General features: G+C 38.8%; 1 protein-coding gene and 3 pseudogenes across 3 annotated transcripts; 1 reads left to right on the forward strand and 3 right to left on the reverse strand.

Annotated features, from left to right (window-relative positions):
• Nucleotides 1-1,507: 1,507 nt before the first annotated feature.
• On the reverse strand, nt 1,508-4,594 carry LOC149039069 (archaemetzincin-2-like; annotated as a pseudogene). Its single transcript, XR_016180643.1, has 3 exons — nt 4,492-4,594; nt 2,790-3,143; nt 1,508-1,929 (listed from the first exon to the last, which is right to left on the reverse strand). The product of XR_016180643.1 is annotated as an archaemetzincin-2-like (transcript).
• A 3,654-nt stretch (nt 4,595-8,248) lies between these two features.
• Nucleotides 8,249-12,294, forward strand: LOC113671224 (uncharacterized). The gene is made up of 7 exons (XM_089184426.1): nt 8,249-9,508; nt 9,606-9,736; nt 9,868-10,096; nt 10,183-10,368; nt 10,515-10,633; nt 10,885-11,301; nt 11,418-12,294. Exons 1-6 carry the CDS (start codon nt 8,558-8,560, stop codon nt 11,012-11,014), a joined length of 1,746 nt encoding a protein of 581 aa, XP_089040552.1. The 5' UTR covers nt 8,249-8,557; the 3' UTR covers nt 11,015-11,301; nt 11,418-12,294.
• Nucleotides 12,295-14,365: 2,071 nt separating this feature from the next.
• On the reverse strand, nt 14,366-15,931 carry LOC149039070 (uncharacterized; annotated as a pseudogene).
• Nucleotides 15,932-19,134: 3,203 nt separating this feature from the next.
• On the reverse strand, nt 19,135-22,608 carry LOC149039071 (archaemetzincin-2-like; annotated as a pseudogene). The gene is made up of 2 exons (XR_016180322.1): nt 22,068-22,608; nt 19,135-19,773 (listed from the first exon to the last, which is right to left on the reverse strand). The product of XR_016180322.1 is annotated as an archaemetzincin-2-like (transcript).
• Nucleotides 22,609-26,358: the final 3,750 nt, after the last annotated feature.

The following is a 26,358-nucleotide window of genomic DNA, read 5'->3' on the forward strand; positions in this document are numbered from 1 at the left end:
AAATTCAGAGTGTCATTGGCAGTTTAGCCGGATCGGAAGCTTTAACAGACATTTATTATTGCAAGCAAACGTATTTTTAATCAAATGCGTATGATTGAGCGCTCTGGAAATGGAAATTATTCATTGAAGCAACATTAATATGTGGTACTTATTTGACATATACTTATTTGCGTTGGAGGTGACAGACGGAAACACTCTTGCCAAAAGTATAGCATAATCTATATAGGACAATCAGACAAACAAAAAGAAGGAAATGAAGCGGTCTATGAAAAGAGCCATATCCTAAAAACTACCTAAGGTTTCTGTAGCCATTAATGCGAAAGCAAATAACGAGTAGGAAATATTATTACGTCCTGGGGCGAAGTTTTAAAGGCGCCGAATATGAAAGTCGTGTTGATAATCATAGGGTCCTTCTACACTGGCAATCACTGTTTCCTTTTTTTTTTCATTTTCTGGAAAAATCTCAGCGATTTTGAAGATAACATTCCTCTCACTGGAAATAAGCGAATTTAGCAATATCGAGTAGGCAATACTATTACGTCACTTTAATATCAGTCATTTTCCTCCGTGTGAGGAACAAAGTTTGAGTTTCGAAGGTCCTAATTTATCCTCAGATAGCCGAGAAGTCTACCTTGATACATGGTCAAATCAACAGTGGTATTGAAACAAAGGGTTTTCTCACTGTAAAATCCACCGGCTTTCGATTTTGGACGCACCCTAAGGCGGTTTTTTTAGCCATCTCACTCCGAGTGCTTCTTTGTGCTCAATTCAACTACCGATGAGTTAAGCAAATAAAGGCAAACGCATGCGTTCGGCACAATTTGAGCGAGAATCAAGAACTGTTAACGGGATGCTTACTTAGTTGTTTTCTTGACAGTCCTCTCTGATAAAAGATAAAAAGAGATAAAATTAATTAAGATATACTCTTTGGAAATTTTGCAATAGCATAGAAGACAAGACAAGAATCTAGAGTCCACGTCACGTTTCTCAAAAATTATTTATTGATGCCTATGATAATACTTTTAGTTGACACTGATTTGAATCTACTTTAAAATTGTATTAGTTTATATCCAGCTCATTTCAAAGCGAAAAAAGCCATGAAAATAGTTGTAGGAGAATTAAAGCTACCTGCAAGGGTGATAATGATAAATAAAGATGTGAATGACTCACATGAAGAAAAAAATCGTGTAAAATATAAGCCTTTGGAAAATAAATATGGAGAAGATAAAAGCATATTTTCGTCATCCCCGTGAGGTTGGAGGAACTTTCACTTATCAAAAACTGGATCATTGGATAATACAATTCAAGAGTTTTCATCGGCTTAGCCATCATGGGTTACGAACCACTACATAGGAAAATAAAGTTTACGAAATAACGTCGGGAAGATTTATCTATATTTTGGGGCATTTTTCATAAAACAATCATTCCACTCGCGCTTGTTGGATATGAGATGGTTATAGCCACTTGGCCCCAGGGATCTCGTTCGCTTTCTACCATCTTTTATCCAATGTGCGCTCATGGAAAAATTTTCTTATATCCTGAGACCTGGATTGAGTATTCTTGTCCATACAGCACTAATCTCTAGTGGGGCTTTTTATCAATGTTCCCCTTGATAAACTTAACCACTGATTTCAACCAACTGATTTCCATTATTTCATTTGTTTTTCATTCTTCCGTGTTTTGTAACGATGCGTCTTCATTGTGGCGATAATCATCTTTAGAAAGTATTTCCTTCGTGACATAGTCCAGAAGGATACATAAGCCAGTGTACCTTTCCACGACATCAAAGCCAACAGTTTATGCAGACAAACTGGACAAAGAAATAAAGGTTAGTTTTCTGTTTGGAGGACTGATTTACTATCATTCATGGCACAAGCAAAATATGAACAATGAGCCATTCCAAACACGACATATTTCATAGCTTGATACCTGGAAACAAACAAAATTGATAACTATGGTAAAGAAGATGACAGCACTGCTTAAAATGTAATCCAAAGTTCCATTTTCTCTCTGAGAATGAATTTCAATTTGGCTTTTATGATGGTGACAAAGGGTTTTTATGTGCCACGTGATTAAGCCTAATACTTAAAGGAGATGTGTGAATTTTACAGAAAGCCAAGGTATGGTGAGGTTTGAAGCTTCACCTTTTAAATTTTTGATGCGTGAGATTACATACTATTTATAGTGCACATGACACATTATGAATTATTTTAAATTTGTACATGATATGGGATCTGGACCCCCCCCTTTGCTACCCTTTCATATGGGAAAGGCCTTCCAATTTGCCATCTAAATATGAATTTAAAATGATGGTTACCATATTGATACAATAACAACAACAGTAGGCTTTCACAGCTTTGATATGTTTTTTAATCAATACTTCTCATCCATCAACTATATGGTGATTTACAGAAAGAGTCAGATAATCCTGAACACTGGAAATATTCATGGAGTACTCTTGAGTCTCACATGTAAAGCCAACCCGGCATAACAAACTAAACAACCAACAACAACAGAAATATCCAATTTTAAGCTTTGCTTGCTTATTGCTTATTGCTTGTTGTCAGAATCAATCTAAACTGTTCATGTTTTACTGGGTACCATATTACATAACTTGCATATCTCACCCACCCATACTCTCACAGACCCAAAGAATCTTGGTTACTTATGTGTAATATTAATGAAGGCTGAGAACATGAAGAACAAAGTATGTTTAGATGCAATCAAGTTTTGCTTATATTTCATAAATGTACACTCTGGCAGAGTTTGTTCACCTTTGAACATCTTACCCTGAGAAGTCTCCAAATGATCTCTTCATTGACTTTTTCTATATCTGCAAAATCTTCCAGGTGAAGGCTTACATCATGATGGCCATTATTCTCAAAAGAGACTGAGGAAATAGTTCTATCAGCTATGCCACATTGCACTCCTGCAATTTTCTGATTTGTTGTATCATTTAAACGTCCATTCTGGTAGGACTATGGCTCAAAATGGCCAAAGCTAACCACACCAAAACCATCCTCACATGATGATTTTCCCAAGAACAAAGTTCCAATTTTCACCAGGATAAAGATCCACTCATGTAAGACCAATGACACAGTAACCATCAGCAGGGAGATTAGTTTCCAAGTAATAGATCAAATCTAAAATAAGAGTTAAAAAGGTTTTTGATCATTCATTTTGATTAGATACAGTTGTGACAAGAAAGAATTGATTACTGAGTGAGACAAGCGAAAAACTTAGCTTTTATTGTTATTCATCACGATGAATGACCACAACCTTTTCTATGAAAGTATTTATTGCTTGCCACATGACAAAGCCACTTCCAGTATGGACTGTAACATTTCAACTTAATACCAGTCTTCTTTAATTAAATCATGATGTGGACTAGTTACCAGGGTCCTACCATGTGTTCAACAGATGGTGCATGTTAACCCCTTACACCCTAGCATCAGTATTCATATTCTCCATACTGTTCTCTGTACATTTACTAAGGTGCTGACAAGGAGAATTTGTCTAACAATCTAGAGTTTCTTTAGTTGATGATCATTTCCCTCATTCTCATGACATTAATGTGTGTCCCAGTGGTGATATTGTACAGAGAAATTAGATACTAGTCACTTTTAGGGGTTAAAGGGTTAAGCAATCAACTTTACCACCTGAAGAGGACCAGCAATAAGCAATCAAAATGTTGTTTTGTTTTCTTTTTTCCCTTTCCCTTTTAAGCCCACAATATCAGAGCTAATTATTCCCATTGACTGGATAACAATAGATCCATTAGTACATGTAAGTGCCAAGAACTAGAGTTAAAAGATGATTTTGTTTTATTAACTGAGTTGATTTTGTCAATTAGCCACTGTAAAGTTTTTAAACTGACATTTTTTGCATTAGCCCTTTATCAAAGCAAATGCTTTCCACACCAGTCATGGACACAGCATCACTGACAGTTTCTTTAGAAACTTACCCCCTTCCTTCTAATGCTATCTGTCAAAACCAAGTAAGTGCACTTTGCAATTTAGTGTTGTAAGACCAAAATCAGAGAGGCAAGAACAGCCAACCATGTCATAACAAAAGGAATAGTGCAAAAGGCCATTAAGAACTCCAACTAAAAATAAGAAAACTGCCCAATGTATGAGAAAACCCAAGTAACCAAGTCGAAAGTGGCTTGGTTTTGTACCTGATTGGTCGAGAATTTGGCACAAGATTTTCAAGACTAATTGCAGGGAGATGAAAATTGAAGATTAGCTATAAGTAATCCCAATTACTTTCCATACTTGATTGAAAAGTTCTTTCGCATAGGAAGAATGTATATAAACTGGTCACTCCTGGGGTCAAAAGAGTACACAGAACATTTTTACTCAAAGATGTAACGTGACACTTATTTTCTACTTTTTACCTCAAGTGTGGTACTTATTTGAGGGAGGTGCTTATTCAAAGGCACCACTTATTAAAAAATTGAATGAAACCAAGGAATTTTTTATTGTAACTAACAGAGGCATCTTTTGATTGTTGCCATCACTAACAGGGGTATCTTTAGATTGTTGTCATTCATCTCTTCCAGCACTCTAAGAATTGCTCTGCAAGAATCAAACATCTTGGGAAATGAAAAATTTTCAACCTCCTTAAATTCTGCATGCAGTTACACATTCAGGGGGGATGCAAAGAAATGCCTTTTTTATAAGTTGCACTCTTGTTTTCATGATAACAATGGCTGCTTGTGTGCAGTCTGGGGTCTGATTTTTATACAAAAACATTGTTTAAAAAGTTTGAAATGTTTATCTCACTATCTCACCCTCAATAAAAAATTACTAATTGGTACTTCTACCATACATGGTGAAATCACTCATATTTACTCTGATTCCCTGAGAGTTTGTGTAAACACACTAATCGATTATTTATCTCAGTACAGTTTAAGTCATTTTTGCTGTAGGGTAAAACAGGGAAAATGTTGATCTGAATTTCTCTTCAAAAGTAAAACAATTCTGGAACTGAGACTATGCACCTGGTTGGTGGTAATATTCTAGTTTCTAAATATGTAAAATATAGTCAAGGAGATAAATACTTCTTATTATATAAACACCAATGAAATACCAAGTGAGCTTACATGCAAAAACATGATACCTTCATATGTGAAAAGATCGGGTCGCGAATTCCCACGTAGACTCTGTGACCCCCTTCTGCAGTATGATTTTATTGTGTCAGCGGTCGTCCCACTTTAGTAATAACTAACTAAGGGGAGCTCAACTTGGGGACTAGGGTTGAATCAGCTGTTAATTATAACCAGCGGCAAGAATCCCGCGCTATTACTTAAAGTCACGTCCCTATCAGGGCTCATTGACCTTGCCTTGCTAACGAGATGTCATCCGAATTTTTTGCAACGCGGGCTACTGGCCTTAGCTGTAATCCAAATAGTTCTGGCAAACAATCTACGCTAGTTAAAAAGGAAATCGAGTTTCTTTATGCAAACCTCTGCGAGGTACGCGTTGATCAGGGTCGGCCAGGGGGGGTAGTGGAATACCAATATACTCGAAAAAAAATCGACAAAATACCCCAAAATACCCCAAATTCCTCCAAATATACCCAAAAATAATCGAAGCTTTGAATACTTTATACTTGAAATTCAAAGAAAGTGATATACTGAATACCCATATTTAAGCTGCAATATACCGTATACCCGATTTCAAACACCCCTGAATACCGAATACCCAAAAACCCTGGCCGACCCTGGTTGATAGTGACTACGGTTACGGGTTTTTAGATGGGACAGAGGAACGGAAGGAAGATCTCATTGAGCAATTCACCACATTGAATTCTACATGTTTTGTGCGCTCCACAACAGAGGTCAAGGAAAGGTCGCGGAGATCATCCGAAAATGGTATTTTCAATCTTCTTTACTTTTTCTTTTAAGCATTTTAGGTTTGCAATTTTCGGGAAAAGGAAAACGATTGCGAAAACAGAGGACGAATACAGTCAAGGCAGGCCATGCCAGGATTTTCATGTTTATATTACAAAACAACTTGACCTTTCGCTGCCTTTTGTTTGTTTAAGGCGGAAATATTCTAGTCATTTATGGAGCCCAGATGCGACGTCCATATTTTAATGAAGAAATGAAAGCGAAATATTATGTCGCAACAGTTCAATAAAATTTAGCCATCAAGTGGCCAGGATTTTAATTTCGGTAATTATCCGCAGGCATCTACAGTATCCGTTCCACACGTGCGTTGACAGACTATTGCACAACTTCCACCGGTGAGAAAATGAGTACGAAGAAATGCTAAATCATCGTCATAAAAGTCAACAATCATTCACGGTTGTCAAGATTTAGCGACTATTTAATAAAGCGTTTTTTTTAGTCTAAAAATGATCACATTTTTCTTTAACCTCGGCTCGAAAGGTTTTTAACAGTTTACATGGGTTGGAAGAAAAGACAAGGCGCTGTGAAAAACATGCGCGTGTGGACCAGATCTGTTTCGTTTGCACTCTTTTTCCTTTTTTTTTTTGAAAAACAAAGAAAGCAGCCCAAAATTATGAAAGCTTGAGTCTCCAGAAATCTTTAATTTACCAAAATCAAGTTCCAAGAATGACACGAGGGTAGAAACATAAAACAGTTGATGTCTGGGGAGTAAATTATTATATGAAGGTAAATAAAGATCTATAGTGTAAAAAATACATTTGAAATAATGAAAAAGATATCGAGTTTTCAGGATTCATTACACATAAAATAAAACACAAGGGAGAATTTCCGAACATACTTGGAAAACACCGGGCTCTGGGGTCTGTGGTTAACATAAAAAGAAAACTTAATAAATGTCGTTTTGACAACCTCTTTATAAAATACTCCAGTCGCAAGTGCCGGAAATCTCATTTGGAAAAAAAATCATCTTTTTTGCTTTGCGGAAAGTTTTTCAATATTTCAATAATCGCGCTATGTAACAGCTTTGTAAAATCTCTCTTTATGATGTCGGTAGTTTCGTCTTTTTTTAGTACAACCCATGTTTGAGCAAAAGTCTGGCAACCTTCCTATTGCCTGTCTGGCCCACCCATTCTCAGTGGTAACCGTGGAAACAAGACATTGCCTGCATGGACCAAAGGCGGTAAGGATACTATTGACACGGTTTGCTACGACATTTTCAAAAACGTGGCATAGAGTGCTTAGAACCTTATCATTACTTTCTGTTTCTCTATGAAAATATAGGATTCTCGAGGTGGAAAGAAACAGAAACCTCAAAATACCTCCGGACACGATTACTTAGCCAGCTCCGGAGGTTACATTAAAGTTCAAGGATCAAGAAAACTCGACTGCCCAGCAAGTCTGCAAGTGCGAGCTACACGGCTGTACACTGATTATACTTTAGAACCTGAAGAGTGCTCGTCAAAGAAAGGTCTACGGAAGGCAAAAGCCGGGATTCTCAAGCGATTAAAGGATGACAAGCAGACGGGAAAGCGCCTAAGAACGACGACAAGATTCTATTTCAGGCTTCCCCTTAGTACAGCACACAAGGTACATCCTGTCGGTGAGGCCGCCACAATAGGTCACTCCATCCATCCGAAAATCGCAAGCAAGATCCGCGAGCTGGTTAGTGAAAATATAACTAGTCCAGATGTGGTACGAAAATGCTTGGAGCAGTACGTCGACAAAGAAATGTTTGGAAGTCATGAAGGTCATCAGAAACCCCGAAAGTCGAACCGACGATATTACCCCAGTCGCCAGGATTTGCGAAGTCATATCGCTCGAGCAATCAGCGCCAGCAAATACTGCGGTGATGATCAAGAGTCACTAAAGCGCAAAATTGAGCAATGGAGGCTTGACTCCCCATCATCCAAGTTCTACTTCAGGACAAGGGACGAGGTCAAGGATGGCGACGAGACAAAGTTTTTGTTCGTACACCAAGAAGAATGGCAGCGGAGGCTTCTCCTCAGGTATGGCAGTGACCTTGTACTTATGGATGCCACCTACAAAACGACTAAGTATGCGATCCCTTTGTTTTTCGTGTGTGTCCACACCAATGTGGGTTATAAGGTTGTAGCCGAATTTCTCTGCCAGAACGAGGACAATGAATGCATCGCGGAAGCCCTTCATATCATCAAAAGCTGGAATCCTACGTGGAAACCAAAGTATTTTATGGTAGATTATTCGATGGCGGAAATAAATGCTATCGAAAGCGAATTCCCAGATGTTGCGGTATACATATGCGATTTTCACCGCGAGCAGGCGTGGCAGAGATGGGTCAAAGCCGGCAAAAATGGACTGACCGTTGGGGAACAAAAGATGTTTCTAGAACTGATGTAAGCAATTGCTCGTGCTCGTTCGGAGACGTCCTACAAGAAGGCCGTGGAAAGCCTGAGAAAGTCGACGTTGTACTTAGGAAATCCCAAAGTACAAGAATACTGCGGGAAGGTGTGGTTGGACTGTTCCGATCGTTGGGCTCATGCATTTCGTGTTCAACAGGCCGTTAACATCGTGAATACCAACAATGGAATTGAAGCGCAGAATAAGTTGTTCAAATACAGGTATTTGCCTGGATCACTCGACAAATCAGTTTTTGGAATAGTGGTGATGATCGTGGAGTCGTTTATCCCTGATTCCTACCAACACTACCTGGACACCAACCTTCAGCTGAGTGGTTCTTATCGTGAATTCAAGCGCGATATACCTGACTATCTTCACAACCGTCCTCCTCATTTCGTCAAACACTGCCTCAGGAGTAACTTTGGGGCTGCTGAGTTTGCCGAACATGACGTGAAATGTGTCAATTTAGAAAAGGGTGAATTTCTCGTCAAAAGCAGTTCGAACAGTACGAAGTTGTTTGCTGTCAAGCTGTTGGAGCCAAGCTGCAAATGTGAAAGCTGGCGTAAAACGCATTTCCCTTGTAAACACCTTTTTGCTGTTTTCAACTTCTTTGACGAGTGGAGCTTTAACAGCTTACCGCATTCTTACAAAAATAGCGTCTTCATAACTCTGGACACCGTGCATTTTGATCAAGCCGATCCTGACGAACAACCAACCTCGGAACCGAGTTCAACGGACGAGGGAAATGACTTTTACAGTCAAGTATGTGGTGCAGAAACAACAGTCCCCACCTCATCTTCCGATGAATATGATGCACCTGCTCAATCCAGTGGCACTTCTTCCCGGCAAAAAATCAACGACAACGAGCAACCTTTAATAACTGAAAAGCTCAGAAAGCGCCTTCAGGAAAGAGTCGATGAATTAAGATCAGCAACATTCGTGGTCGATGATTCAGGTATCCTTGAGAATACTATCACGACTGTGGAATCTCTGCTAAAGGATCTCCGTCAAAGTTCCTCTCTTGAAAATGGCCTTCCTCTTCGACAGAGTCCTGCAAAAAAGAAGCTCAAAGTTACAGAGGTAGACTACCACAAGGTTAAACATAAGACACTTCCCAAACGCAGACGACACAGCAAGAGAAGGAAGGACAGGGGCGTGGTTGTAGACTTGACAAGGGATGAGGGCAATTCCAAAGACAGTGCTGTGGAATTAGAAGAGGTTGGTATAATTCGTTGTTTTCTCACAACGATTGAAAGAACTGTTTATGTCAACGTGTAAAATGTTTATCTTGTATGTGCCAATGTTTTATTTGCAGGTTGACTCGATATGTGATGTGTCTCTTGATGACGATAATGAACTTGAACTGTGTAATGATGCGGATAACGACATGGATAATGATGAGCTAACTGGCACAATTCGCGAGAGTTCTGCTCGTATCTCATTAAGGTATAATTCTATCGAATGTAGTAATACAGAACAGTGATCATAACTCTTCGAATATTCTATCAGTTAAGTAGGGAACGATTTATCAACCTTTTAGACTATTCTTTTGATCTACTGTTGTGGTGTATATACAGGCCTTCTCAGCTAGGAGAGTCAGAAGTACAGTTGTGTGACGCAGAGACGAGAGTTAAGACCTTGCAAGTCAACACTGGTATACGCGATTCCGTACTGGAAGTAGGGCCATTCAAAGTAACCGTTTCTGACTTGCTAGCCACTCTTCCTCCTGGCACTTTATCTGCAAAAGAAACACAGAAAATTAAAGAAGAAATCCCTAGTTTTGTAGATGGATGGTTAACTGATACGGTGAGCAGTACTGTTTTCCAGTAACTATTTGAAAGATTAATTTTGTATATCTTCAGTTGTTAAAGTCGTTGTGCTTCTCTTTGTAGATCGTTGATGCTACACTGTGGAAACTAACAAAACTCAACCAAAAAATCTTTGCTGCTGACAGTACCCTTTGTCAGTTGGTGAAACAGGGGGCAAGTACCCGTAGATTGTGGATGGGCGAGAGGTTCCATGGAATTGAAAAAATTGTTATTCCAATGAATATCACTGGACATCACTGGACATTACTGGTAAGTCGAGGATGCTATTCATACTGTACATTTTTTTTTATAAAATAGTCATCTCTAAAATTTGTATTATATTCTTTGGATAAATTGAACATTGTACACATGACTCAGGACTTCGTTTTGACGACATAAAATAAATGTGTTCAAAGATTTTAGATAACAAGGAATCTATCCGTGTCTACATTGATCCTATTCATGGAAACAAACATCCAAATGAAACAACAGCAGCTTCCAATCCCAGCCTGTACAGACTTATAAATAACATAAGGTGAGTTTCTGTATTCCCAGCAAGACCCTGTGTTTCATTGTTGTTTTTTTTCAGCTATATATATATATATATATATATATATATATATATATATATGAGTAATTAAGTGACTTCATGTAACATAAACTTAACTAAACCTAACTTAATTGATTCCATCAATCGCCAGGAATTAATATTGAGACAATGTTCATAACTCATTTTTGTAGCTATATCCAGTAGCATTTATGAAAATGGTTGCAATCTTTCTGTAGTGAGGCTGCTGACATCAAAACAGGCTGGAAAAGTAAAGAGGGGGCATGCCTCGAGCCACCCCATTTTCAGCAAACTGATGGATTCAACCGTGGAGTACTTATTTGTAAGGTAATCTTTAGAGTAGTATAAAGCATTAGATAAGTGAGCTCATAGGTACCAATTCCATCAATATCTTTGACATTAAACAGTCAAAACATTATGATGTCATTCCATAGCAGTTTTTAAAGAAACATTATCAGAATATTTACATTTTTACATCAACCAATCTTACATCATATATAATATAACTGCAAGATCTATTGTTAGTTTGCCAGGAACTTGTGTGATAACAGACCGATCACAAAGGTCAATGTTTCTATCAAGAGGATGAAGCTTCTATCCAACCTGTTTGGCAGCTGTTATGATGACATTTTGAGGTACAATAATTATGCCTTTCTTATCATTACAATCACCACTGTGTATTGTGTTTAATCCCAAAAAACAAATTAAGAATTAAGTGATCATTTTGAACCGTTACTTCACTTTTTGGCAGAGGAAGGGATGTTCTTGTTTGCAAGGTGTGTCAAATGGATGACAATGAAGACTGGCTTGGCTGCGATAGATGTGGACAGTTCTTCCATGCTAGTTGTTTAGGAGTGAACTTTGCCACAGCATTGCAAAATCCTCTCTTTTATTGTCCATGATCATACACTTAAAATACACACAAATAACAACCTATCTGGGAGTCTTCTTTTCATTTTTAAAGTATGTGATGGAGTTGTGGCTCAGCTTGTTGAAATTTACATTCAAGGGAAAAAAATTGTGAGAAAGTGTATTTTCTAAAGCAAGCTATATAATTTAAATCATTTTTTTCCAAAGAATATGCAGTAAAAGGGCCCAAGATGTGTACTGTTAAGAGACCAATCATTTAAGTCAGTTAAAATTTGACCGACTGAATGTGATCAGTAATACTTCTTTGTTACAGTCACAGCAAATGTTCCTTGATTTAGGCACTCATTTGCTGAGAAACTGATGAAATAGATATGTCATGTTCATTAAACATCTTTTTGGACAAGAACCATGGAACCAATATTTTCAGAAACTGTAATTGTAAAGAAAACAAGAAAGAACCAAAAGGCACACAAACAAGCAAAAGATAAAATACTAAACAAGAACTTACTGAAGAGAAAATTGAAGACACACTTCCAGAAGCGGGTGATAAAATGCCCTTTTTTACCCTGTATGTTCCAATCTGATTGATAAACCATTTACCAACCATTTACAAGACTAATGGCTGAAGCATTAACCTGTGAAAAATATTATCAAATTGGAGTTGATGATAAAATTAAGAAGGTCCGGTTCTAAATAATTCATATCCTTGTACTGTTAACAACAAAAGCAACAAAAAAACCACTGCATTTCGGGTACAACACGTTCGTCACTGGTTTGTGTATAAACACTATCTTTCCTAATTCCAAAAGCAATTCCCAGTATCTAAGAGTTATTTGGTGGGGGACAGGGGGAAGGGAACCCATGAGAATAGGGAATGGAGGTGTACTGGAGGCAAGAGGGGCAGGAACTGGGTAAAATTTTTAGCAAAATTGCATAAACTTTTGCAATGAAAATAAAACAGAGGCAAGAGCCATTTAATAAGGTTATGGGAATCAGGATGTTCAGACCCCTCTGTCCAACTCCCCCCTCCCTGCAGTAATTTGAAATCCAAGTTTTCCCAGCTCATGCGAACACACTTGAGTCCCCCCTTCACCAACTCAAACTGTTATTGTGAAGGACCTGCTCTTCACCATGACTAATTATTAATATGAAACCATTACATTTCCTTCTGCAATAAGCCAAGAATACCTTACTGGCCAGCTTCTAAAAGCTGCATATTTTTTACGATAATAATGTTTACTTGTTCTTTATTTTAACTGATGTCAACTACTAAGTTTTCAATGGGCCAGTAGACTATCAAACAGACGAACCTATTCCTGATCTTAACGGCAAAGTATACATGGCCACCTTGGAAGCTCAGCTTTTTTACTGTATTAAAAATTATACAGTTCTGCAGTTTTCTAATAAAGCATTCCTTTTTACCCATGTACTTACCTCCTCTTTGAATCTGCCATTCAATTCGCCTTTTCTTAACGTAAATTCTAACAAAATCCTGCAAGGTTTCAACTCCCGAACCCAACTGATCAGAGTAGAGTAATCAATTGTGATACCGCTGGTTGACTGCAGGCAGATCCTTGTTTATTATTACTAAAGTGAGACGACCGCTGACACGATAAAATCATACTGCAGAAGGGGGTCACAGAGTCTACGTGGGAATTCGCGACCCGAAAAGATCACTGTTGCAATGGTTACAGATAAAAACCGCACCTTTCCATGTTTTACTTTTGAAAAAATACTAAAGTGAAATGATTGGTATTTCGTTGGTGTTGATATAATAAATAGAATATTACATGGCTTCTTGGAGACACCAAATTTCTTCTCCCCGCGTGGACATGTAATAACTTCTATTGGTAAAATTTCCGCACAGCCCCATACTACATTATGCATTCAGGTCTTGAGTAGAGAAAACAATGACAAAAACAATACATTTCCATTGGGAAAACAGATTTGTTTTACAATAGTATGGGGCTGTACGGAAACTTTACCCTTCTATTTACTAACAAAGTTTGAGGTCCCCACTGTACGGCGAAATACGGTCAGCTAAATTGACCGAGTATGTCGCACTTCTTAACTGAGAGGTGAAACAAGATCAGTTGGTAAACGTAAATAATACCTCATATACTCTGACCTGTTATCTAACAACTGCAGTTTTCCAGTATCTGAAATCTCTGTTTACAGTTCACCTCCGTGACGGCAGTCTGGTCCAGAAATTTGACTGTCATTCGGAAAGAATAGCAACTCCCAAACCGCCTGATCAACTCGAAAGTGGGGACACTTCCATGCTCAATTGGTATCCGTAAGCCCTTTGGAAAGAGGCCGACAGGCAATATATATATTATCCTTTGTCTAGATCGCTTTCACTGATGCTTCCTCTAGTTTCTGAAACACATTTGAACCTTTCACTCTGGATAGGTTTGAATTTCACTGAGATCTGGGGCATCTCCATTATATGTTTGATAGAGATTTTGACATGAATCCGTTGCTAGCTCGAAAAGGGAACGTACCCCATCATAAAAATATTTATGTTTTCCTATAAATGCTCTGCGGTTCATCGGTTTCGACTCTGATCTGTTCATTTTAAATATTTAGCATTCAAATGCAGCTAGTGCAGCCGCCATCTTGTTTAAAAGCATTTACCGAGGAGGCCCTGGAAACGATGTCCCCAGCGCGCGAAAGCGCTCATGTCGGAAGGCAGCCCTGCGCATTTTCTTCTCACCCCGAGATTTCAGATTTTACCGCTTCCTGGGACGGAACTACGGAAGGTCGTGAGTTTGACTCCTGTTGGGGGTACTCGGGGATCTTTCCTCCTACTATAACTATAATATTCAGTAAATAACATGATATTTTCGTAGAAAAGGTGGGGGTTATTCATCGTGGTGAATAACAATAAAAGCTAAGTTTTTCGTTTGTCTCACGATGTAGTCACGTGTGATGTAGATCGCGACGTTTCGACTGCATACTGTTAGTCTTCTTCAGGCGATAAGGTCGACTGGTCATGCGTGATCTTATAAAGTCTTGGCAAGTTTCTGCAAGAAAGAAAAAGGATAACCATTAGAAACCAGAACAGATGACAGAAGTTTTTTCTCTTCGGAGATGACGGAGGGTTTTGTTACGAGACGTTTGGCGTGCTCGTAAAGGCACTCAACAATACCGCGTTTTACTGATTGAGGGTGGTGTGAGTCATACGCTAAGTATTGATCGGTGTGCGTGGGCTTCCTGTATACGCTGGTGGTGAGGCGGCCGTCAGGTTCTCTCAAAACTGCGGTGTCTAGGAAGGCGAGTTTGTTGTCTTTCTCTGTCTCCATGGTGAAGCGGATGGAAGGCTTCTGGTTGTTGAAATGCTGTAAGAAGTCATCTACGTTTTCACGATCCAGGATGGTAAAGGTATCGTTCACGTAGCGTTTCCAGATCCTAGGCTTGTGGGATGATGTAGTTATCGCCTGTTCTTCGAAACTCTCCATGTAGAGGTTAGCAAAAACAGCGGAAACCGGACTCCCCACGGCGGCGCCGTCTTTTGGCTCATTAATCGATACGTTATACTGGAAGTATGTGGATCTCAATAAGAAAGTCAAAAGGTCGGTGATCTGTGCAGGCGTTAGCGTGGTGCGGTCTGCAAGATTTGGGTCGTTCTCGAGTTTCTGCAGTGCGGTTTGTACAGCGGCGTCGATAGGAACGTTGGTAAACAACGATTCTACGTCGAAAGATACCATGATCTCGTTGTCCAAGATCGTCTCATTGCTGACGGTGGATACGAAGTGGGCTGAATTGGTCACCGTGTACTCTGACTTTCCTGTTAAAGGAGACAGGATGGCTGAGTAAGCAGATAAATCATATGCAAAGGTGTTTACGCACGACACGATAGGTCTTAGCGGTACATCGGCCTTATGGATCTTTGGTAAAACGTAGATTCTAGGCGGCTGTTTGTGTCGGGGTCTGATCTTGTTGTAAACGGCCTCTGGTAGATATACGCTTCGCTTCAAGGTAAGCAGCTTTTCGGACAACTTGCGGGTCAGACGATCTGTCTGATCTTTGTTGAGGAGCTGGTCCGTTCTCAATGAGCGTAGAAATCTTAGCTCGGTAGGCGTCGGTGTCCATGACTACGCTAGCGTGCCCTTTGTCCGCTGGGAGAACCATGATAGACTCTTCTTCTTTCAGGTTTTTAAGTGCATCTCGCATCTCCTTCGTGATGTTAGGCTCTGGTGGTTCCGCCTGTCGAACGATACCGTTAACAGCTCTTCTGACAGTATCCGCTTGTTCAGCGTCGAGTTGTCTTACGGCTGCTTCTACCTTGGCGATGATCTCTGTGGCAGGAATACTCGCAGGAGTTACGGCAAAGTTCAGTCCTTTCTTCAGTAGGGCTTTCTCGGCATCGCTAAGGGACCTAGAAGATAAGTTAACAACCCAGTTAGCTTTGTCAACATACGGTGTGTCAATCGGTAACACAGTCGCATGTTTTTCTCGAATGAGTCTTTCAAACTTCTACTTATGTCTGTCTTTGGTGGTGTTGAAGACTTGAAGACTTAAGTTAACAACCCAGTTAGCTTTGTCAACATACGATGTGTCAACCGGTGACACAGTCGCCTGTTTTTCTCGAATGAGTCTTTCAAACTTCTACTTATGTCTGCCTTTGGTGGTGTTGAAGACTCGTTGGGTGTTGGTCTTAATCTGCTCTAGTATCCTGTTGGCGTCGTTTGTCGAGAGAGTGGATGTTATACTCCGTGCTGTGGATTCTGTATCCTTCTTTGTATCTCTCTTGGCCTTCTGTGTCAGTCTGATCCGTTTCCTTAGGAATCTCATGGATGCGAGTTCAGCGACTCTGCGTGCGCCTTTGGTGGGAACTGGCGCCAAACGTCTTGTAACAAAACCCTCCGTCATCTCCGAAGAGAAAAAACGTCTGTCATCTGTTCTGGTTTCTAATGGTTATCCTTTTTCTTTCTTGCAGAAACTTGCCAAGACCGGAAAACCAAACAACAGTGCCGAACCCGCCAACAAGTTTAAAGCTACTGCGGTTTTACCTTATGTCAAAGGTCTGTCGGAACGGCTTCGCCGTTGCCTACAACAACAAGGCGTACGCGCTGTTTTCAAGTCGGAGACTACGCTAAGATCTCAGTAAGTACGACCAAAAGACGCTGTCGACCCGGCTAAACAAGATGGCGTAGTTTACAGGATTCCCTGTGAATGTGGCAAGGTATACATCGGAGAGACTGGAAGACACATGCAAGACATAATTAAGGAGCATGATCGAGACATTCGACTCGCCCGTACCGAGACCTCCGCCGTTTCAGAGCACGCCCACAACACCGGACACGAGCCACTCTGGAACGAAGTAAAGTTTATTGATCGTGACCCTTATTTCTACACGCGCAGGGTCAAAGAGGCAATTCACATAAGACTTAAACCTAACAACATCAACAGGGATTGTGGAATAGAAATTCCAGAAGCGTGGATGCTCAACCGAAAAACACAACAGTAGGAGAGCCGCACGACAGCGGACCGCCGAGGGAGCAAATCACTGAGTGATCAGCAAGGATCGAAATGCACCAATTAGAGCTGTTGAAAAACAACCATGCTATATAAGATCACACATGACCAGTCGACCTCATCGCCTGAAGAAGACTAGCGGTATGCAGTCGAAATGTCGCGATCTACATCGCACGTGACTACATCGTGAGACAAACGAAAAACTGAGCTTTTATTTTTAAATAACGTGATCTTTCACTTAAAAGTCACCAAGCTTAAACTATTTACCATCTTCATCTACGTCATCTTGTGCAGAAGCTTTACATATCGACAGTCTTATCGTAACAGTGTGCAGGAGGTTAAAATAGTCAAACGGCCTAGCCTACCACGAGTGTCCTATAGCAGTAAAAATTAGAAGGTTGTAGGGTCGACCCTATTTGGAAGCACTCGGAGTTCTTTCTCGATAAGTATGCCTGTGTTATTCACTGAATAGCATCATCTTTCACTTCATTTTTCAAAAGAACTCTTTCTAATTTGGAGCTTAAGCAAATCACAACATGAACCACCTGCTTGCCTTATTTTACAACACACATGTACTTACTGTCCCTAAATGCCAGGGGTCTGCAAAGGGTCTGTAAGCCCCCTACAATCCTCCCTAAACAAGTAAGAGGGATTACATGCATCATAAGTACATGTGTGTTGTAAAATAAGGCGAGCACGTGGTTCGTATTGTGATTGATGCTTAAGCTCCAAAGTAAGCATCGCCACGATTGTCATTAACTGATCATAAAGCTTATTGGAATCAATTTGGTGTATGCATCAATGACAATCAGAAAATTCAGCTTGTCGTTCTCGAAGAAATTCATGTGAACATGCTCCTACGGCTCCGCAGGTCATTTCTACGGGTGTACAGGTGCTTTAGGCGGCGACTTGCCCACAGAAGCTCAAACATGACAAATATTGACGCTGTCAATTAATGTGAACTTCGCAGGCCATTTCTACGGGTGTAAAGGTGCTTTAGGCGGCGACTTGCCCACAGTAGCTCAAACATAACAAGCATTGACCCTGCCAATCGCAACATCCGCTCCAGGAAATAGGCTGTGCGATGCAGATTATGTCGGGTTCTCAGCCCCACATCTTGATCGACGCACTGCTGAACACAAACATTCGGAAATCGGTCGACATTTAATGGAAACTCATGGTAGCAACCACCTCTTGAAAGAAAACCAAGTTAGAGTTTTAAGGAAGTGCCAGGGAAATTTTGATCGTTTAGTCTTTAAATTGCAGTTCATCAAGAATCTCAAGCCTAATTTAAATATCCAGACGGACTCTGTACGTGCCAAACTTTTTTTGACTTGATAAGGTTTTCGCTTAACATATCTTCATTAAGTATCCTAGTTCTTGCAAAATGATCAAAGCAAAAACTCGCGGTCGACTGCGTAAGTGAACGACATAATTTCAGAGTAATCTCTAGCAGATAAAAGTAATGGTTGCTTACGAACATGAAGAGGGCCGTGATTGGTAATTTAGCCGGATCGGAAGTTTCAATTATTTTTTGTTATTGAGGAAGCAAAGATTTTTTTAACCAAATATGACCTCCATTAATCAATAAAAATGTACACTAAATCACAAAAAAGGTGACTATGAGCAGAATTAGTTACGCACGTGTATCCTGTTGTCATTTTGTTCACCTCCAGGGAAGTAAAGAGTCAGTTGTTCTCAGATATCACTGGAGCTTTCCAGGGAAAAGGAGGAAATATTTTCATCATATAATTGTCAATGTAGAGGAACATCAACCCCGACTTTGCATCGAGCTCTTAATTGGTTGTTTAAAGTGACAGATGGGATCGGTATTCAGTTAACGATGAAGGGACATGTTACGGAACGAAGGTACGGATGTTAGTCGAAGCCCGTTCGTCAAAAATGTCAAAGAGCGTTGCGCAAGATGACATTCGTCCCAGTTCTTTCCTTGTTTGTGCTGAAATACCGTTTTGAAAAATTTCTCAAACACGTTTGGCAAGAGGTATCGATATCTAGATTTTAATCAAGAATGTCGAGAAAACAACGTTGTTAAAAGCGCAAAGATTCCCTAAATAGTTTCGTTTTGTACGACTTATGTAAAATAAGGAAGTATATGTCACACATTTCCTGCGGGTGTTATCAATCCGCGGATCAGCAGACCGCGGAACTTTCAGAACCTCATAATTTTTATAAAAAGTTATGTGTGTGAAGTGTGATATGAAGGACAATATCGTTTATTTTGATAAGAATTTGCGTCTCACTTATTAATATTTTTGTTGTAACGCAACGATCTCTAAAGTTTTCTCTTAACTCCTCCCACGACTCGTTGTTCACATCAGAATGAAAACAATCGAAACGATTCAAAATAGTGTTGGGTTGGTCTTGTTCATCTTTGAACATCTTACCCAGAGAAGTCTCCAAATGATCTCTTCATTGCCTTTTTCTATATCTGCAAAATCTTCCAGGTGAAGGCTTACATCATGATGGCCATTCTTCTCAAAAGAGACCGAGGAAATAGTTCTATCAGCTTTGCCACATTGCACTCCTGCAATACTCTGACTTGTTGTATCATTTAAATGTCTATTCTGGTAGGACTATGGCTCAATGGCCAAAGCTAACCACAGCACAACCCTCCTCACATGATGATTCCCCAAGAACAAAGATCCAATCTTCACCAGGATAAAGATCCACCCATGTAAGACCAATGACACAGTAACCATCAGCAGGGAGATTAGTTTTCAATTAATGCATCAAATCTGAAATAAGAGTTAAAAAGGTTTTTGATCATTCATTTTGATTAGATAAAGTTGTGACAAGTATTTATTGCTTGCTGCGTGACACTTACAGTATGGACTGGAACATTTCAACTTATTACTGCAGTCTTCTTTCCTTAAATCATGATGTGGATTAGTTACAAGTCTCCAACCATGTTTTCAACAGATGGTACATATTAAGCAATCCACTTTCTCACCTGAAGAAGATCAGCAATAAGCAATCAAAATGTTGCAATTCAAAATGAAGGGACTGCATTAAAAGATAAGTAATGAATACTCTATTATTACATTTGAAAGTGAATAGACTACTGATGCAAAATTTAATCTTTTGTTTTCTCTTGCCCCGTTCCCTTTTAGACCCACAATATCATAGCTAATTATTCCCATTAACTGGATAAATACATTAATACATGTAAATGCCAAAAACTAGCGTTACAAGATGATTTTTTTTATCAACTGAGTTGATTTTGTTAATTGGCCACTGTAAAGAGTTTTTAAAGCTGACATTTTTTACATTAGCTCTTCGTCAGAGCAAATGCCTGCCACACCAGCCACAGACACAGCATCACTGACAGTTTCCTCAGATACTAACCCCCTTTCTCCTAATTCTATCTGCAATTAGGTGTTGTAAAACCAAAATCAGAGTGGTAAGAAAAGCCAATCATGTTGTATCAAAAGAAATAGCGCAAAAGGCCATTGAGAGCTCCTACTAAAAACAGGAAAACTACCCAAAGTACAGGAAAACCCAAGTAATCAAGTTGAATTGGCCTTGGTTTTTGTATCTGATTGGTGGAAAATTTGGCACACAATTTTCAAGACTAATTACAGAGAGACAAAAAGTGAAATTTAAAGATAGCAATCCTGGATTACTTTCCACACTTGACTGAGAATTTATTTAGTGTAGGAAGAATGTATACAAACTGGTCACTCCTGGCTCAAAAGAGTAAACATAACATTTTTACTTGAATATGCATCATGGTACTTACTTAGGTGCTTAGTCAAGGGTAGCACTTATTAAAAAGTTGGATGAAACCTAGAAATTTCTCCTTAAATTTCACTGGAAATTGCATTTTTACCTGCACTAAAAATTTTAATGTAACTAACAGGGGCATCTTTTGATTGTTGCCATTCATCTCTTCTAGCACTTTAGGAACTATTCTGTAAGAATCAAACATCTTTGGAATGAAAAATTTTCAACCCTCCTTCAAATTTTGCATGCAGTTAGGCACTAAGGGGAATGCAAAAAAATGCCTTTTTTTTAAGTAGCACTCTTGTTTCCATGGTAAGAACCACTGCTTTTTTTGCAGCCTGGAGGCCTCACTTTCATACAAAAACATCACAAAAAAAGTTTGAAATTTTTTCATCATTGACTTTACTCTAATGTATACAGTTTTCTTTAAGAGTAAGTGTAAACACAGTGATGGATTATTTATCTAAATACAGTTTCAGTCATTTTAGCTGTAGGGTAAAACAGGGAAAACGTTTATCTTAATTTCTCCAAAAGTACGGTGATTCTGGAACTGAGACCATGCACCTAGTTGGTGGTAATATACTACTTTCTAAAATATATAATAATACAATAATACAATATATAAAATATATAATATATATATATAATATAATATAATATATATAATATATATAAAATATATATAATACAGTCAAGGAGATAATATAATACCTCTATTAACTACCTTACCCTAATTATTACCTCTATAATACCTCTATTAATATAAATACTGATGAAATACCAAGCGAGCTTGCATTTGTTCAAAACATGATATCTTCACACATGAAGATAACATGTTATCTTCAGGCATGAAAACTTCACTGTTGCTATGGTTACATGAAAATCATACCTTTCCATGTTCTGTTTTAAAAAAAATATTAAAGTGAAACGATTGGTGTTTATATAATAATTAGAATATTACATGGCCACTTGGCAATACCTAATTTCCCTTGAAGGGAAATTTCTTATCTCCGAGTGGCCATCCTCTATTTTCTAACCAAGTTTGAGGTCCCCAAGGTTTGTTATGAACCAAGTTTTTTTGCTCAGATTTATGGCTTAAGTGCAAAAACGTGTGCGCCATAAGTCCAAGCAGTTAAAAAAAAAAGTTTCCAGACCTTACACTGCAGACCTAGAACTTTGTTCGTAAGATATATATTTCATCTCTGGGTTCAAATAGAGGAGGAAGGTTTCAATTAACATAACTGAGAGATATGTCAAGATCAGTTTGCAAAGTAAACGTAAATAATACAGCCTTATATACTCTGACCTGTTACTAACAACTACAGTTTTCCAGTATCTGGATGAATTCTATGTTTACAATTCACCTTCGTGACGGCAATCTCTTCCAGAAATTTCACGGTCATTCCGAAAAAGTAGCAACTCACAAATTTCCTGGTCAACTCGAAAGTGGAGACACTTCCATTCCAAGGGGCCGACAGGCAATATATATATTATCTTTTGTCGAGATCGCTTTCTGTGATGCTTCTTCAAATTCCTGAAACACATTTGAACCCTCCACTCTGGATAAGTTTGAATTTCACGAAGATCTGGGGCATCTCCAGTATATATTTGATAAAGATTTTGACATGAATCCGTCGCTAGCTCGAAAAGGGAACGTACCCCACCATCAAAATCTTTAAGTTTTCCAATAAGTGCTCTGCGGTTCATCGTTTTCGATTTTGTTCTGTTCATTTTAAATATTCAGCATTCAAAAGCAGCTACTTCACAGTGAGAGCACACAGTACAACCGCCATCTTGTTTAAATACTTTTTCCGATGAGGCCCTGGAAACGAAGTCCTCAACCGCCCGCATTTCCTCTTTACCCTGAGATTTCATATTTTACAATTCCTGAGACAGAAGGACGTAGGTTTAACTCCTAATGAGAGCGCTCACAGTTCTTTTCCTCTGAATATGATTGTGTCATTCAATGGATAACACCATCTTTCTTTTAGAAATCACCAGGTTCAAGCATTTACCTTCTGTTTTATTCATCATAATTGCGCTGAAGCATCACACATCACAGCAGATTTCAGGAGGTTTGTTACCATGAACCTGGTTAAACGTAACGAGCTAACCTGTCCCAAGTCTGAAATGCTAATCCGAACGTCGTAGGTTTAACTCCTTGCGGAAGCAATCGGAGTTCTTTTCACCAAGTATACCTGTGTTATTCACTGACTAACGTCATCTTTCACTTCAGTTATTCCCAGTTATCTATTTTCAAAAGTATCCTTGTCATTCCCCACGATTACTTCATAGGATTAGGTGAAAAAAATTGATTCCGCTCAAAGAGACTGTTCCCCATTTCCATCCTGTCTACTTTCCAATATGTATTAACAATATTGCAAGGTAGCTCTTCTTGGAAACATGTTTAGTCTAGGTTATAAATCTTTTGAGAAGCTATCAGTCAAAGGAAAGATCACACTCCATAACATCTGTCCAAAGGTACACGCAGAATGCATTAAAAAACCTCTCTCTGTCATTATGTAGTGGATGACTCCGACATTTGCTTCATCGAGAGTTACTCCAGTTCCGTGTAACAAATCTAAAAGTGGGTATCAAGAAAAAATAACAATTTATTAGAGCTTGGTTCCTACTTTTCAGTTAGGCAAACTGCATCATGGGTGAATGATATAGCTAACTAGAGAGTGAGTGACTTTAAGACTCCGGCTAGAAGGTCTAATAATATTTGGAGATTCATTTTGCCATTTGTCTAGAGGAATGATTAGGACTTTACACATGGAGGTAGAAAACCAAACCCATGATAAATTATCATGGGATATCGACTCAGATGTAGAAAACCAATCAGTAGCGGTTGGTTTTATTGAATAGGTTGATAATATGAGTTGCTGCAATTTTTCAGGATGAATGATTATGACTTTATCTTTACGGATAAATGACCTAGCCCGCACCAAACCACCAAGGCTGATAGATTCAGATCAAAAGGGCGTAGCAAAGGGGAGTCCTGGGGTTTTTATTTTACAATTACGAATATATTACAATTTTAAAAAAGCCCTAGAAACTCAGTTTAAAACAAATACCACTGCCTTGTTTTCATTTCTATCTAAGCCATCGAGCCGACTTTTGAAAACACCGAGTTTTGAAAAAGGTAGTTGACTTGAAAGAATCCCTATCGGTTCGTCAAAGTCAAACACGCGAACACGGACCACCTCCAAACGGAAGTTTTGAAAAAGTGACGCTCTGTGATCAAAGGCACCATGAGGATTCTCACCATAGAAAAAACCTCTGCAGCTCACCCCTTGACAAAATTCTATAACTCCTTAAATTCAGTATTAAAATTAAGAGGAAAGAAGAAAGATAACTTTTGGGTTAAGCTAAAACTTACTGTTCAGTGATCAGAAAGAAAAACAAAATTACAAGTTTTTTGCTTATGCTTCATTCAGTCAAAAATGCAAAATCTGCGGTCCTGAACCTTAATTAGAATTGAATCCAAAACAAGAAACCATTCTCTTCTTTAAAATCAACAAAAAGGACCTCTTGTATGCTTTTCGTATTTCGTTTTGTGGCTGTTATTGTCTTGAATTTGCTTCAAATGAGTGTGGTTATTGGCGCATTCCCCCTAAAAAAATTTCGTTTCCTTATTCTCGTCTTATTTTCCGGTCACTGTCATTTGAACCAAGGTTTTGAAATAATCTACCTCAACTTTTATCAATTTTAAGTAAATGATATCTCAGTTCTTGCCAATCATTATTGGCCTTCTGCAATGTACCTTGTCTATGTTGTAAAGCTAAGAGAATCGTTTTTCAACTAAAAGTTACCTTGGAATTTTATGAAGTTACCAGAGTACAGAGCTCTTGCCCGAAGACTAACAATTCTGATCATAGCAAAAACTCGCAGTCGACTGTACCGTATTTACCCGTGTATAATACGCACTTTTTTCCTATAAAAATAATCATCAAAATCGCAGTGCGTATTATACACGGATTCTATTGTTCGTCAAGCACGTCCTAATTCTGGTAAGTGAAAAATGTAATTTGATTCATCACCACGGATGATGTTCGCCGAGTTCCTTAGGAACACGAAGATTTTTGCATGAATGTAGTTTGTCCAAAATAAGCACATCGCCGCATGTGATTGGTAATTTAGCCGGATCGGCTTCAAAAGATCATTAGTTTGACCTTGTTATTTGCATTGGAAGCGACTAGCGGAGCATAATTTATGTAGGACAATCAGACAACAGAAAAGAAGGAAATGTTGGCGGTCTGTGAAAAGAGCCATATGCTAAAAATAAGCAGTTAAGACTGCATATGGCTACTGATATAGCACAATTTTATAGCATTGAAAAGAACCAGAGGTTGTATGATAATGCTATGGGTTAGCTTTGCAGAAGATTTGTCTGGCATGCAAAACAGAAAACCTGCCGTATCCCATTTCCTTGTTTATTATTGTCAGAATATCCAAAATAATTGTGTCTACAAATCAGACAGGAAAGCCTATCTGATTTGTAATCTAATAACCTTTGCAATAATCACGTTTTTAACCGAAGTAGTTTGGCAAAATGTTATTACAGTGGTGGGTTCTCGTTCATATTCACAAACGTACACAATAAGCACAACAAGTATATTATGAGCAAAATCAATAAATAAGCTAAAGGTTCCAAGAAAAGAAATCCACTGAACGAACAGATAACGAGAAGCTTGTGGAATCGGTGCATATCCGTAGGATTCATAAGTACTGTAGTATGTGTGATCGTATTCATTAACATCCCGCACCAGGCTCTTAGTTAACAAAGACATTCAAAAGGTGGGTGTACCAAAGTTAACTTTGTTTGTCAAGGAAATCGCTGAGCGTCGCTCTCCTGCTATTTCACTTGTTTTCCACGAGAAACATCGCTGCACCACGGTAGGAAAATTACTCAATTTCCCTTCTTCAATTACTTGATTAATATTTCTAGAATATGCGCTTCCATGGCCATTGCGAAACCTGATTAAAAAATTGATGTGTTGTTTTTCCTTAATAAAATCTCAGCGAGGAAATTTTTCCTGTCAATAAAAAAAATATGATTAGGAGGATTGTGCCGAAACAATGCCCACATAACATGCTTTTGCTCGGTTTGGAATGAAGAGGAGACAATATGAATGTTCAAAGGCCCTTACTTGTACTATGGGTAAACAGGCTGACTTTTGAATATTTTCCTTTTTTTTTAGATAGGCACACTGAGACATAAACATATTTTTTTTAACCTCCAGAGGAGAAAATCCCTCCCTCTATAGGTTCAAATCTTGAGCGTGGTAACAAGCAGAGGTTTAAAGAGTGGAGGTTTGTTTTCTCGCATGATTTTGTACTAAAGGACACTCTAATATTAGAAACAGGGTTTATATTTTGGAGATTATGATACTTTAAATCAATAAACGTTGTGCAGAATAGGTTAATTATGCTCCTGAAGCCTCTGTGAACGCATTTTTATTTTTTTTGGTATCTATCGCCTTTATTCAAGGGATGTTTTTTGTTATTACGAAATTATATTGTGAGCATTTGCTTTTACGATTGTGTTTTGCTGGAACAATCGTCGAAAAATTGCCTGCAAGGCCTCCAGGCTT

This window comes from Pocillopora damicornis, chromosome 10, assembly GCF_964200805.1.
Source record: "Pocillopora damicornis chromosome 10, jaPocDami1.2, whole genome shotgun sequence".
NCBI lineage: Eukaryota > Metazoa > Cnidaria > Anthozoa > Scleractinia > Pocilloporidae > Pocillopora > Pocillopora damicornis.